A 12,047-nucleotide genomic window follows, 5' to 3' on the forward strand; every position below is an offset into this window, starting at 1 on the left:
GCTAGTGTCCCTGCTTCTATTGTTACTACTGATGTGGCTTGGTCATAGATCCAACTATTGTCCTGGTCCTGAACACAGCAGCTATCACCGACTGTCTGTTTCCATCTGCTACCCATCATGTCACAATTTCTGCCATGTGTCTGCCTGCCCCTCTCCCTCTGCTCCAGGCAAGTCCTGATCACTCTCCCTGGAGGTCTTATTCCTTCAGCTTGCTGGCATATTGCACTCCCAGTGGGGGTGGGGAATAGAGCAGAGGAAACAGTGGCTCTTTGCCCAGGGACACCTCACAAAAATACTGCAAGAGATTTCAGTTTACTGTATTTTCATAAACAGCACATTTGGGTTTATTACACATTCTTTTTTTAATAGTATTTCATCTTGAACCTGTTATTCTGGGACCCCATTGATCTGACAAATCTTGCTTGGATTAACAAATGTAGACTTAGATCTTGTAAGTAATTTAGCTGGTAGGTAGCAGATGCAGTTCAACATAGATTAGCATTAAAGTAATTTTGTATGAGCACAAGGAACCAAAATAATGTATCTGTATTAAGTAAAACCATTGTGAAGCATGCTGGTCAGAAAAGATACCTAGAGATTATTATGGATAAGTCTATGAAGACCAGTTTAGAAAAAAGGCAGGTAAATTACTGGAAGCAAAAAAACACAGATACTGGAAATCTGGAACAAATCTGTCTGATCTGCTAATTGTTTCCAGCATTCTGTTTTTGTTCTAACTGGGTTGTATTTGCAGAGAGAGAGAGTACAAATCAAAAGGGCCACACTATGTTTATGATCACCTAATCATTGGAAGGATATTGTCCTTCTAAGCAACATTGAAGAATAATCTGGATAACGAAGAGTTTAGGCCCCGAGGAAAGGTTAAGAAAGATGGGTTTCATCCCTTTAGAAGAGAGGAAATTTCAAGGGCACTAATTGACATTTTCAAAACTATGTTGGCGATTAGCAGAGGTGGTCCATGCAAAGGGGATAAATACCATATATCACTTTGGCCAAGGGTTCAAATACCAGGGGGACAAGTTGAAAATTAGGCAGTAAGAAGTTAAATTAGGTGGAGGGTAATTGACTGTGGAAAAGTTATTGGGAGGGCCATTGACACAGATAGTATAACTGTGTTCAAGAAACAACTGGCTAACTGTTTGGAGTGAGAAGCTTGAGGGTATAGTGAGAAGACAGTGGGGGCAACCAGGTGGAATGGAGTGGTCTTTTCTGGTCCTGTACATTTCTATTTTCCTATGTAAGGTGGGTGAGTATGGTCATGTTCAATCAAAAAGGGATGAGCTTTTTGAGCCTCATGATCTTTTCCTACTGCTAAAATTCTTTGTATTTTTATTTATTGCATAATATATTCTCGTAACAGTGCTACAGCTACTGTACAACTGTAAGCTGCTGTATTCCCCATGCATGTTTTAATGTAAAGTTACTGCATCAGATCTAATAATACATTTCCTCACCAGATTATAATCCTATTCTACTTTGTGGAACTATTAAATAAAAGTTTGAACACAATTCTAGACCTGGTCATTTACCAGGATAACTCCTTTAAGACCAGAAGAGGAGAGTTAACCCTCATTATTTAGCGCCTAACCCACAGCAAGTTCTGTGTCACTGATTCCTTTGTTTCCTGATTTACTAGGTAGAGAGAATTGTGGCCAAGAGGAAAAATAAAAAGGGGCGAACAGAGTACTTGGTCCGGTGGAAAGGTTATGACAGTGATGATGACACATGGGAACCAGAACATCATCTGGTGAACTGTGAGGAGTATATTCTGGAGTTTAACAGGCAGCACAGTGATAAACAAAAAGATGGACCTTTTTCCAGAACAAACAAACACTCTCTAAACAATGCTCGAAAACAGATTTCCAGGTCGACCAACAGTTCTCTGTCAAAGTCTTCTCCCAGATCACCAGGAATTGGTAAAGACTGTGACTCAAAAAACTCCAACCAGTTCTTGTCAAGTCACCAGAAATATCGAAAAGCCAGCTCACAGACTTTCTCCAGTAGGAAGACGATGGACCTTACTAAATCTGGCATCAAAATCCTAGTTCCCAGAAGCCCTCTAAAGAATAGGATAGTTGTTGATGGTTTTCGGGATACCTCATCAGATAGATTAGAGCAAATGGCGCAGAATCCAGACTCTGTAGCACCAGACCTGGCTATTGAAAAGCCATTTGGGGCTTTGCTTGTCCCTGGAACAGAGAGAGCCAGAATGGGAACCAGGCCAAGGACACAACCATTATCACCCCAGATGCAATTGCCAGTGACGGGAGCCACAGCTTCAACATTATCATTTAATGGAAAAGGTAAGTGTCAATGTGTTTGCATTATTGTATATTCATTTTAATAAAAGCAGAATAATTGGCCGTTGAAAAATTGTTACAAGAGCTCTGTGGTTTATCGATTACATCAAAGGCTTGAGGTTACTTTCCATAGAGCTACAAAGTAATGAAATCTGACCCAGTACCTTCCCACCCAAAAAACACTGCAGCCTCATTTACCCAATCTCCCATCAGTTGCAAAGTTGGGATCCAAGTGTTATATGTAAAATTTGGCTTTTGGTATCCTCCAATACAAATAGAATTCTACATTTAAAAAAAATTATTCTAACATCCACAAGAATAAACTCTACATAATTTCCCCCGATTCTTTTCATAACGTTCATGTGCGTGTATTATTTTGGTGGCCTGTCATGGATGCCATCAGTACTGGTCCATATTGACCGATAGAAGCACACTTATGGAATGCTGAAATCTGTCCTGTTTCCCAGCCCCATTGCCTTCTGTGTGTTGAAATATATCGACATTTTGATCAAATATATGGTAGATTGTACTGAGCATTTCATGCATTTATTTAAGTGTTAAAAATAAAACTTGCACTAAATCCTTTTTTCTGTTTGGATACATGGTATTTACCTCTGTGCACCCTAAATGCAATGCACCTCCGGCCATTTGAGATTCAAGGAATGTCAATTGTTGAAGCAACTTACTGAATTTTACACCATACCTCAGTTACAAAAATTGCAGTCAGATTGCCAAGAGATTGGAGTGAGAGTTGGCTACTGCTATTTTTGCAGTGGCAATTTTTTTTTTTAAATGCTGGCTTTGAGAAAGAAGCATCAGCCCTTCTTTATTTTTGTCAAAATAATTCTTAATTTCATAATATTCTGTTCAGTGCTAGAAATTGCTAATGTAACCATTTAAATTAATTTCTTTAAACCTTGTAATTCCATGGTATTTGACCTGATTAGGTATTTTGAACAAGGTGCCATCTATTTGACAGATTGTATAAATTATGTATCGTAATAAGGCAGGATATATGCATGTTGAACTTTATGATATGCTATATATGACGGTTTAAGTTCAAGGATGGCTTTACCTGCAAATCTAAGTTTATAACCTATTAACTCTACTCTCGGTGAAAAGATCCAAGTGTCTTCTGTAGTCTCCACACAAATTTCTGGTTCTGCTGTCTCCCTTCTGATTTCCCAGCTCCATTGTCATTTCTCCCCATGTCCTTTACAGTACAAGTATTGAACTTTCTCTTCTCTTGATGAGTATATTTTCCTTTTTCCAATTTTTTAGATTTTGTGCTTTTATTTCTCCCTTCTCCTTTTATAACCCTTGTCAACCTTTCACTGCACCAACCCCAAATTTCATCATAAGAGCCTGTTTATGTCTGAGCAATTGGAAGTTGTCTGCCATTTTAATTTATGGATTTTATTTTCCTCTGTCCACTTTGCGCACTTTACTCAGACCACTTATTTTCAGTAACATTCACAATTTGGAAGAAAATGTACCCCGATCATTGTTACCAACCATTCGCTGTGCTGGCTCATTCATTTGTGTATAAAACCTTCCTCAAACTATTTTGGCTACAATTTTATTTAAAAATGAAAGGACACTGTGCTAATCCACTATTTTACAGTGAACTAGCACAATGTCTTTTTCACCTCTGGGGTCTAGATTTAAATCTAACCCGCACTGATGGGATGAAAGTCTTCTGGCTGCAAGGATCCTAATTCACATGAGTTTGGGCAGTTGTGTCTGACTTGGCTTGTAGGGCATAAACCTGAATTTATATTGTGTTTAAATAGTGCATGAGTTTGGAAAGCTTGGTGTTCGTAAATGCTTTCCTCTCGCTCAACGCTGCATTCCGTTCAAATATCTTAATCATTTATAGTGCTAGTGCAAAGCCTGGAATAAAAGAACACAAACACAGTTTAGTATTTTTTTTAAGAAGTGCTCAATGTTGGTCGTCGTCGTACGTGTCTTCACACTGTGCCCTTTGGGGAACTGTATGAAGTGGTGGAAGGATTTCTGGCCGCGATTAACGCTCCTTCCGTGACACTAACCATCTTCGTACCAACCATTAGGGTGGTTAGTCCTATGGCAGGAGGGTTTTACGGGCTCCCACAACCCATACGAGGGGGGGGGGGCCACCCACACCCACGGACGCAAGTATCCCGCTGGACGTCAACCCAGAATTTAGAGCCGGAGCTTCGACTCCACTTGCCGGGACTGTCTGGAGCGGGGTTCGAAACCCTACGCCTTCTGGCCCAGCGGCGGGGATGCTACCGCTACGCCAAAGGCCCACTCCTTCAATGTTGGTAAGTGAATTGTAAAAGGACATTCTCATTACGCTCGGCAAACCTAAATAGTTGAAATAAAGTAATAGATGAATTGCCATGAATGAAGAGACATATTCAGTTGTATTCTTGATGTCTTTTAGGTCTGTGTCTCATACCAAAGTGTAGCCAGATGATCTGTTTTCAGAACTTTGCCAACATCCTCTCTGGCCAGCCACCTAAAGGGTACCCACAAGTGACCCAGCATCATCATGTCCCGTGTCTTGCAGTAACCATTGACCAGTGTCTTCTCCCCACCGCACCCCCACACTTAGCACAGTTAAACCCAGAGATGAAGAGAGTGGGGGGATGACGTCTGCCTTCTAACCTCATGACTGAAATAATGGTCCAACACGCAGCCCTGCTCTATCACCCAGATTAATTTATATGCATAGGTTAATTGTTACTGTTCAATCAATTGTATTCTGCGAGTATTGCTCAAGGAGGGCTGTGTTTCTTAAGTTATTGGTGCAAATTTAAACAGTTTGTTTCACATCATACCCGATTTGCAGAAGCAAAGTAGAATAGGATTGTTGAAACAAATAGAATACAAAATTTAAGGATTTCCCAATAGTGTAGCTAATTCCCTCATAGGTATCTTGTGATTAATTTGTTCCACCATTCTTTCTCCAAATCTTCTGCTTCTAAAATGACTCCCTAATGTAATAATATTGAGCCAGGTCATTACCTCACATTATTTGTCTTTTTTTCTTGTTAATATGTGACAAACTATTCTACCTGGGGTAAGAAACAAATGGGCTATTTATCAAACTCTTGGAAAGGTACCTGCTTTCAACCTATCCTGGAGAAGTAATGTTACCAGTTATACTGTAGTCTGCAAAATGAACCACCCTGCTGTCCAAATAAAAATGGTCACAAGAAAGAATACATCAATGTTTATTTAAAATAATAAATTGAAAAAATTAAGAGACTGATCGACAAAGCAAGGATTCTGCAAGAAAATCAGGCCTAATGGCTTTCCCATTTAAATGTGTGCAGTACCTTCTTCCAAAAATCACTTTAGGGTTTCTGCTGCTGAATTTGAGATTGAGCAAATTGTGACAGCTTTGCACATGTACTTATTGCATTGTGTCAGGTGTGTCCTGAGAGAGGACAAAGTGTATACATTTTCAGTGGGGGAAAAAAAAAAGTCATTGGGGGTTAGGTTTAGCTTCAGGGCGGTTTTGTGTCCCAGCCGAAGTTGAATTTCACCTCCGTGGTATATCGTAAGCCAAATCGGAATTGTTACAAAAATAAAATACTGTATTATTTTTGTAAATTTGGTTTGAAATGGGTCATCTAGAATGGCTGGAAAGAAACCAATTTATGCAGAAAACAAATAAATAAATGAGTTGCGCCACTCTACAGGTACAGTACAGTAGAACAAGTTTGGGCATCTAAAAATACTGTAAGTGCCCTAAGCTTTATAACATTTTATTTTATCCGCTGTAATGAGTCCACTTTCAGGCAGTGCATTCCAGATCAAAACAACTCGCTACGTAAAAAAAATGTTTTCTTGTGTCGTCTCTGGCTCTTCTACCAATCACCTTAAATCAGTGTCCTCTGGTTACCGACCCTTCTGCCACTGGAAGCAGTTTCTCCTTATTTACTCTACAAAACCCTTTGAGATTTTTGAACACCTCTATCAAATCTCCCCTTAACCTTCTATGCTATAAGGAGAACAACCCCAGTTTCTCCAGTCTGTCCACGTAACTGAAGTCTTTCATCCCGGGTACCATTCTCCTCTAACCTCTCCAAGGCCTTGACATCCTTCCTAAAGTGCGGTGCCCAGAATTGGCCACAATACTCCAGCTGGAGCCAAGCCAGTGTTTTATAAAGGTTTAGCATAACTTCCTTGCTTTTGTACTCCATGCTCTATTTATAAAGCAAAGGATACCATAGGCCTTTTTAACAGTCGTTCTAGATATTCCTGCCATCTTCAAAGACTTGTGTACGTACACTCCAAGGTCTCTCTGTTCCTGCACCCACTTTAAAATTGTATCATTTAGTTTATATTGTCTCTCCTCATTCTTCCTACCAAAATGAATCACTTTACACTTCTCTGCATCAAATGTCATCGGCATGTGTCTACATCCTCCTGAAGTCTGTTACTATCCCCCTCACTGTTTGCTACATTTCCCAGTTTCATGTCATCAACAAACTTTTATGCCCTGTATAATTGAAGCATACAAAATTATTACAGGGCTTGATGGGGTGGATGCTGGGAGAATGTTTCCCTTGGCTGGGGAGTCTAGAATCAGGGGCCACAGCCTCAGGATCAAGGGTAGGCCATTCAGGACTGAGATGAGAAGAAATTTCTTCACACAGAGGGCGGTGAATCTTTGGAATTCTCTACCCCAGAGGGCTGTGGAGGCTCAGTCATTGGGTATATTCAAAACAGAAGTCGATAGATTTCTGACTAGTAAGGGCATCAAGGGATATGGCGATAGGGCCGGTGAATGGAGTGGAGGCAGAAGATCAGCCATGATCTCATTGAATGGCGGAGCAGGCTCGAAGGGCCGAATGGCCGCCTGCTTTTATTTCTTATGTCCTTATGAGTCTGATTAATAGAATCATGGAATTATACAGCTCCGAAGGAGGTCAGTCGGCCTGTCGTGCCTGAGCCGGCTCTTTGATAGAGCTATCCAATTAGTCCCACTGCCCTGCCCTTTCCCCATCGCCCTGCACTTTTTTCCTTTTCAAGTATTTATCCAATTCCCTTTTGAAAGTTATTGAATCTGCTTCCACCACCCTTTCAGGCAGTGCATTCCAGGTCATCATAACTCGCTGTGTAACCAAAAGTTCTCCTCATCTTGCCTCTGGTTCTTTTGCCAATTACCTTAAATCTGTGTCCTCTGGATACTGACCCTTCTGCCACTGGAAACAGTTTCTCTGTAATAACTCTATCAAAACCCTTCATGATTTTGAACACCTATTAAATCCCCCCTTAACCTTCTCTGCTGTAGCTAATATTCTTAATGGTTCCCTTTGCTCAGGTACTGTCCCCCTCCCCTTCAAATGTGCTGTCATCAACCCCTCCTCAATAAACCCTTTCTTGACTCCTCTGTCCTTGCAATCTACTGCCCCGCATCCAACCCCACTTTTTTCTGAAGTCCTTGAACATGTTGTTGCCTCCCAAATCCATGTCCATCTTTCCCGCAACGTCATGTTTGAACCCCTCCAGTCAGGTTTCCGCCCCTGCCGTGGCACTGAAACGGCCCTTATCAAAGTCACAAATGACATGCTATGTGACACTAACTGTGGTAAACTATCCCTTCTCAACCTGTCTACAGCTTTTGACATGGTTCACCACACCATCCTCCTCCAACGCCTCTCCTCTGTCATCCTACAGGACTGTCCTCACCCGATTCCATTCTTATCTATCCAATCACCTGCAATGGCTTCTCTTCCTGCTCCCGCACCGTTAGCGCTGGAGTTTACCAAGGATCTACCCTTTGCCCCCTCCTATTTCTCATCTACATGCTGCCCTTCGTGACATCATCTGAAAACATGACGTCAGGTTCCACATGTACGCTGACGACACCCAGCTCTACCTCACCACCACCTCTCTCGACCCCACCACAGCCTCTGATTTGTCACGCTGCTTGTCTGACATCCAGTAATGGAAGAACAGAAATTTCCTCCAACTAGATACTGGGAAGGCCACAAATTCCGTTCCCTAGTCACCGATTCCATTCCTCTCCCTTGGCCAAGTCTGAGGCTGAACCAGGCCATTCGCAACCTTGGTGTCGTATTTGACCCTGAGATGAGCTTCTGACCCCATACCCGCTCCCTCACCAAGACCGCCTACTTCCACCTCCGTAACATCACCCATCTCCACCCCTGCCTCCGCTCATCTGCTGCTGAAACACTCATCCATTGCTGTGTTACCTCTAGAGTTGATTATTCCAGTGCTGTCCTGGCCAGCCTCCCATCTTGCACCCTCTGTAAACATGAGCTATGCTGCCTGTATCCTAACTCGCACCAAGTCCCATTGACTCATCACCCCTGTGTTCACTGACCTGCACTGGCTTCCAGTCCAGCAACACCTTGATTTTAAAATGTCATTCTTGTTTTCAAAACCCTCCATGATCTCACCCCTCTCTATCTCTGTAACCTCCTCCAACATTTAAAAACCCTCCACGATCTCTGTGCTCCTCCAGTTCTGGTCTCTTGTGCATCCCCGATTTTTATTCGCTCTACCATTGGCAGCTGTGCTTTCAGCTGCCTGGGCCCTAAGCTCTGGAATTCCCTCCTTTTTAACAGCCTTCTCAACTTGTCCTGCCACCTTCAAAGATTCGTGTACGTATACCTCAGGTGTCTCTGTTCCTGCACCCCCTTTAAAATCGTACCATTTAGTTTCTTTTGCCTCTCATTCTTCCTACCAAAATGCATCACTTCATGCTTCTGTGTGTTAAATTTCATCTGCCATGTGTCTGCCCATTTCACCAGTCTGCCTATGTCCTTCTGAAGTCTGATACTAGCCTGTTCATTGTGTACTACATTTCTAAGTTTCATGTCATCTGCAAACTTTGAAATTATGCCTTGTATACCCAAGTCCATATATCAGAAAGAGCAGTGGTCCTAATACCACTCCCTGGAATACACCACTATATACCTCCCTCCAGTCTGAAAAACAACAGTCACCACGACACTCTGCTTTCTATCCCTTGGCCAGTTTTGTATCCATGTTGCTGCTGCCCCTTTAATCCCATGGGCTTCAATTTTGCTAACAAGCCTAATATGTGGTACTTCATCAAACACCTTTTGAAAGTCCATATACACATCAACCACACTACCCTCTCCGTTACTTCATCAAAGAACTCAATCAAGTTAGTCAAACACGATTTGCCTTATCAAATCCGTGCAAACTGTCATTTATTAACGCATATCTTTCCAAATGACAATTAATTTTGTCTTGGATTATTGTTTCTAAAAGTTACCCACCACCGACGTTGGGCTAATTTGGCCTGTAGTTGCCAAGTTTATTGCTTTTTTTTTTTGAACAGGGGTGTAACATTTGCAATCCTCCAGTCCTCTGGCACCACTCCCATATCTAAGGAGGATTGGAAGATGGTGGCCAGAGCCTCCACTATCTCCACCCTTACTTCCCCCAGCAACTTAGACTGCATCCTAACCGGACTGGATGACTTTTCTACTTTGAGTGCTGCCAACCTTTTAAGCACCTCCTCTGTATCTATTTTTATCCTATCAAGTTTCTCCACTACATCTTCCTTCACACAGCTTTCAATCAATTTTACTACATGAAAAGGAGGAAGTGAAATATTCATTTGTCAACACAATTTCTTCTCGAGGTTACCTTGTATATCATTTCTGCTCGTAACAAAAATAAGCTTTCTGATTTGGCTGTTTTTAATTTTTTTTTGTTGTAATGGTTGTTTATTGAGTTCAAATGTATAACTTGTCTAACAAATCTATAATAATTTTAGTTTTGTACATCATTAAAAGAATGGTTTAAGTAATTAACAATGAAGGAGTTTGTGGTGATCTGCCAGGTTACAAAAATGCATGTCTTTATGTGGCATTAACTTTTAAGTGAATTTTTGTTTAAAATTACTATCTTTCCATAATGAAAAAAATGCAAAAGAAATAACTAAAAAGAAATGAAAAAGATGAATAGGAAACTAATTGCAGCAAGACACATTTTCTGCCCCTTATTGAAAATTATAATTGGGTTAGGAGGTTAGTGGTGCAAAATGTAGAGATAAAATGAGCTAACATAATGTGTGTTAATTCCATAATTATTGTTAAGTGTTGGATTTCCTGATTTTTTTTTTAATTAAAGAAAAGCCTATTCCATCACAGACTAATTTTGTCTTGGTACTTTTTTTGGAAAATAATGGATTAGTCATGGTGAAAGTGTAAACGGTTATGGAAAACACAAAAATCATTACCCGTCATGAACATGCTTTGTGGTAGCCAGTAATTCGATTGTATAAACGTCTTGTTTTGAAAGAGCATAATCTACATTCCCTGATTTTGAGCCTAGATAGATCTGTCGTCTCGCAACATATCTTTGTACACAGAGTGAACATTCTGCAGAGATACTAGTCACAGAATAGACAAGCAACACACAGTATTTGATATGAGCTCTGGAAATCAGCCATTCATTGCATGCTAAAACTATATGGCATTTCACACGCTTCAGTTCTGCTGCACTCTGTAGGATGCAAAATCTCCCTGTGCCCTTCAGTTGTCCATACAAGTGGAATGGAAGTAAAACTACCCCTGTTCTGCACTGCCAATATCTTTGCTTTCAGTTGGTCAAATAGACAGCATTCTTTGCAGAAGGATGCCGCTGACTGATGAAGGTATTTACTTTCCAAACATTAGTGAGTATTTAGAAAAGCATTGGTTAATCAAGGGCAGCCAGCAAGGATTTGTTAAAGGCGAGTTATGTTTGACGAATTCAGTGAAAAAGTGACGAACTGTATAGATAATATGCATAAGAACATAAGAAATAGGAGCAGGAGTAGGCTATTCGGCCCTTTGAGCCTACTCCACCATTCAATGAGATCATGGCTGATCTTCTGCCTCAGTTCCATTCACCGGCCTTATCGCCATGTCCCTTGATGTCCTTACTCGTCAGAAATCTATCGACTTCTGTTTTGAATATACCCAATGACTGAGCCTCCACAGCCCTCTGGGGTAGAGAATTCCAAAGATTCACCACCCTCTGTGTGAAGAAATGTCTTCTCAACTCAGTCCTGAATGGCCTACCCTTTATCCTGAGGCTGTGGCCCCTGGTTCTAGACTCCCCAGCCAAGGGAAACATTCTCCCAGCATCCACCCTATCAAGCCCTGTAATAATTTTGTATGCTTCAATGAGATCCCCTCTCATTCTTCTGAATTCATGAGAATACAGGCCTAGTTTACTCAATCTCTTCTCATCCGACAGTCCCGTCATCCCAGGAATCAATCCCGTAAACCTTCGTTGCACTCCCTCTATGGCAAGTATATCCTTCCTTAGGTAAGGAGACCAAATTGTACACAGTACTCCAGGTGTGGTCTCACCAAGGCCCTATATAATTGGAGTAAGACATCTTTACTCCTGTACTCAAATCCTCTTGTAATGAAGGCCAGCATACCATTTGCCTTCCTAATGGCTTGCTGCACCTGCACATTCACTTTCAGTGACTCATGTACAAGGACACCCAGGTCCCTTTGAGCACCTGCATTCCCCAATCTTTCACCATTTAGGAAATACTCTGCCTTTCTGTTTTTTCTACCAAAGTGGATAACTTCACATTTATCCACATTATAATCCCTCTGCCATGTTCTCGCCCACTCACTGAGCCTGTCGAGGTCCCTTTGAAGCCGCTTCACATCCTCTTCGCAACTGACACTGCCACCTAGCTTTGTGTCCTCAGCAAATTTGGAA

At 41.4% G+C, this 12,047-nt stretch overlaps 1 protein-coding gene across 2 annotated transcripts in view; it reads left to right on the top strand.

The window, feature by feature from the left end:
- cdyl (chromodomain protein, Y-like) overlaps positions 1-12,047 on the top strand; it is a 264,519-nt gene that overhangs the window by 176,784 nt on the left and 75,688 nt on the right. For both annotated transcript variants that reach the window (XM_085989227.1, XM_085989226.1), the window contains exon 2: positions 1,658-2,324. In XM_085989227.1, the coding sequence (XP_085845353.1) occupies positions 1,658-2,324 (667 nt within the window). The remainder of the gene's footprint in view (positions 1-1,657; positions 2,325-12,047) is intronic.

The sequence above is a fragment of the Somniosus microcephalus genome, chromosome 5 (genome assembly GCF_052327205.1).
Source record: "Somniosus microcephalus isolate GS21.2 chromosome 5, FLI_Smic_1.0, whole genome shotgun sequence".
Classification (NCBI taxonomy): Eukaryota; Metazoa; Chordata; class Chondrichthyes; order Squaliformes; family Somniosidae; genus Somniosus; species Somniosus microcephalus.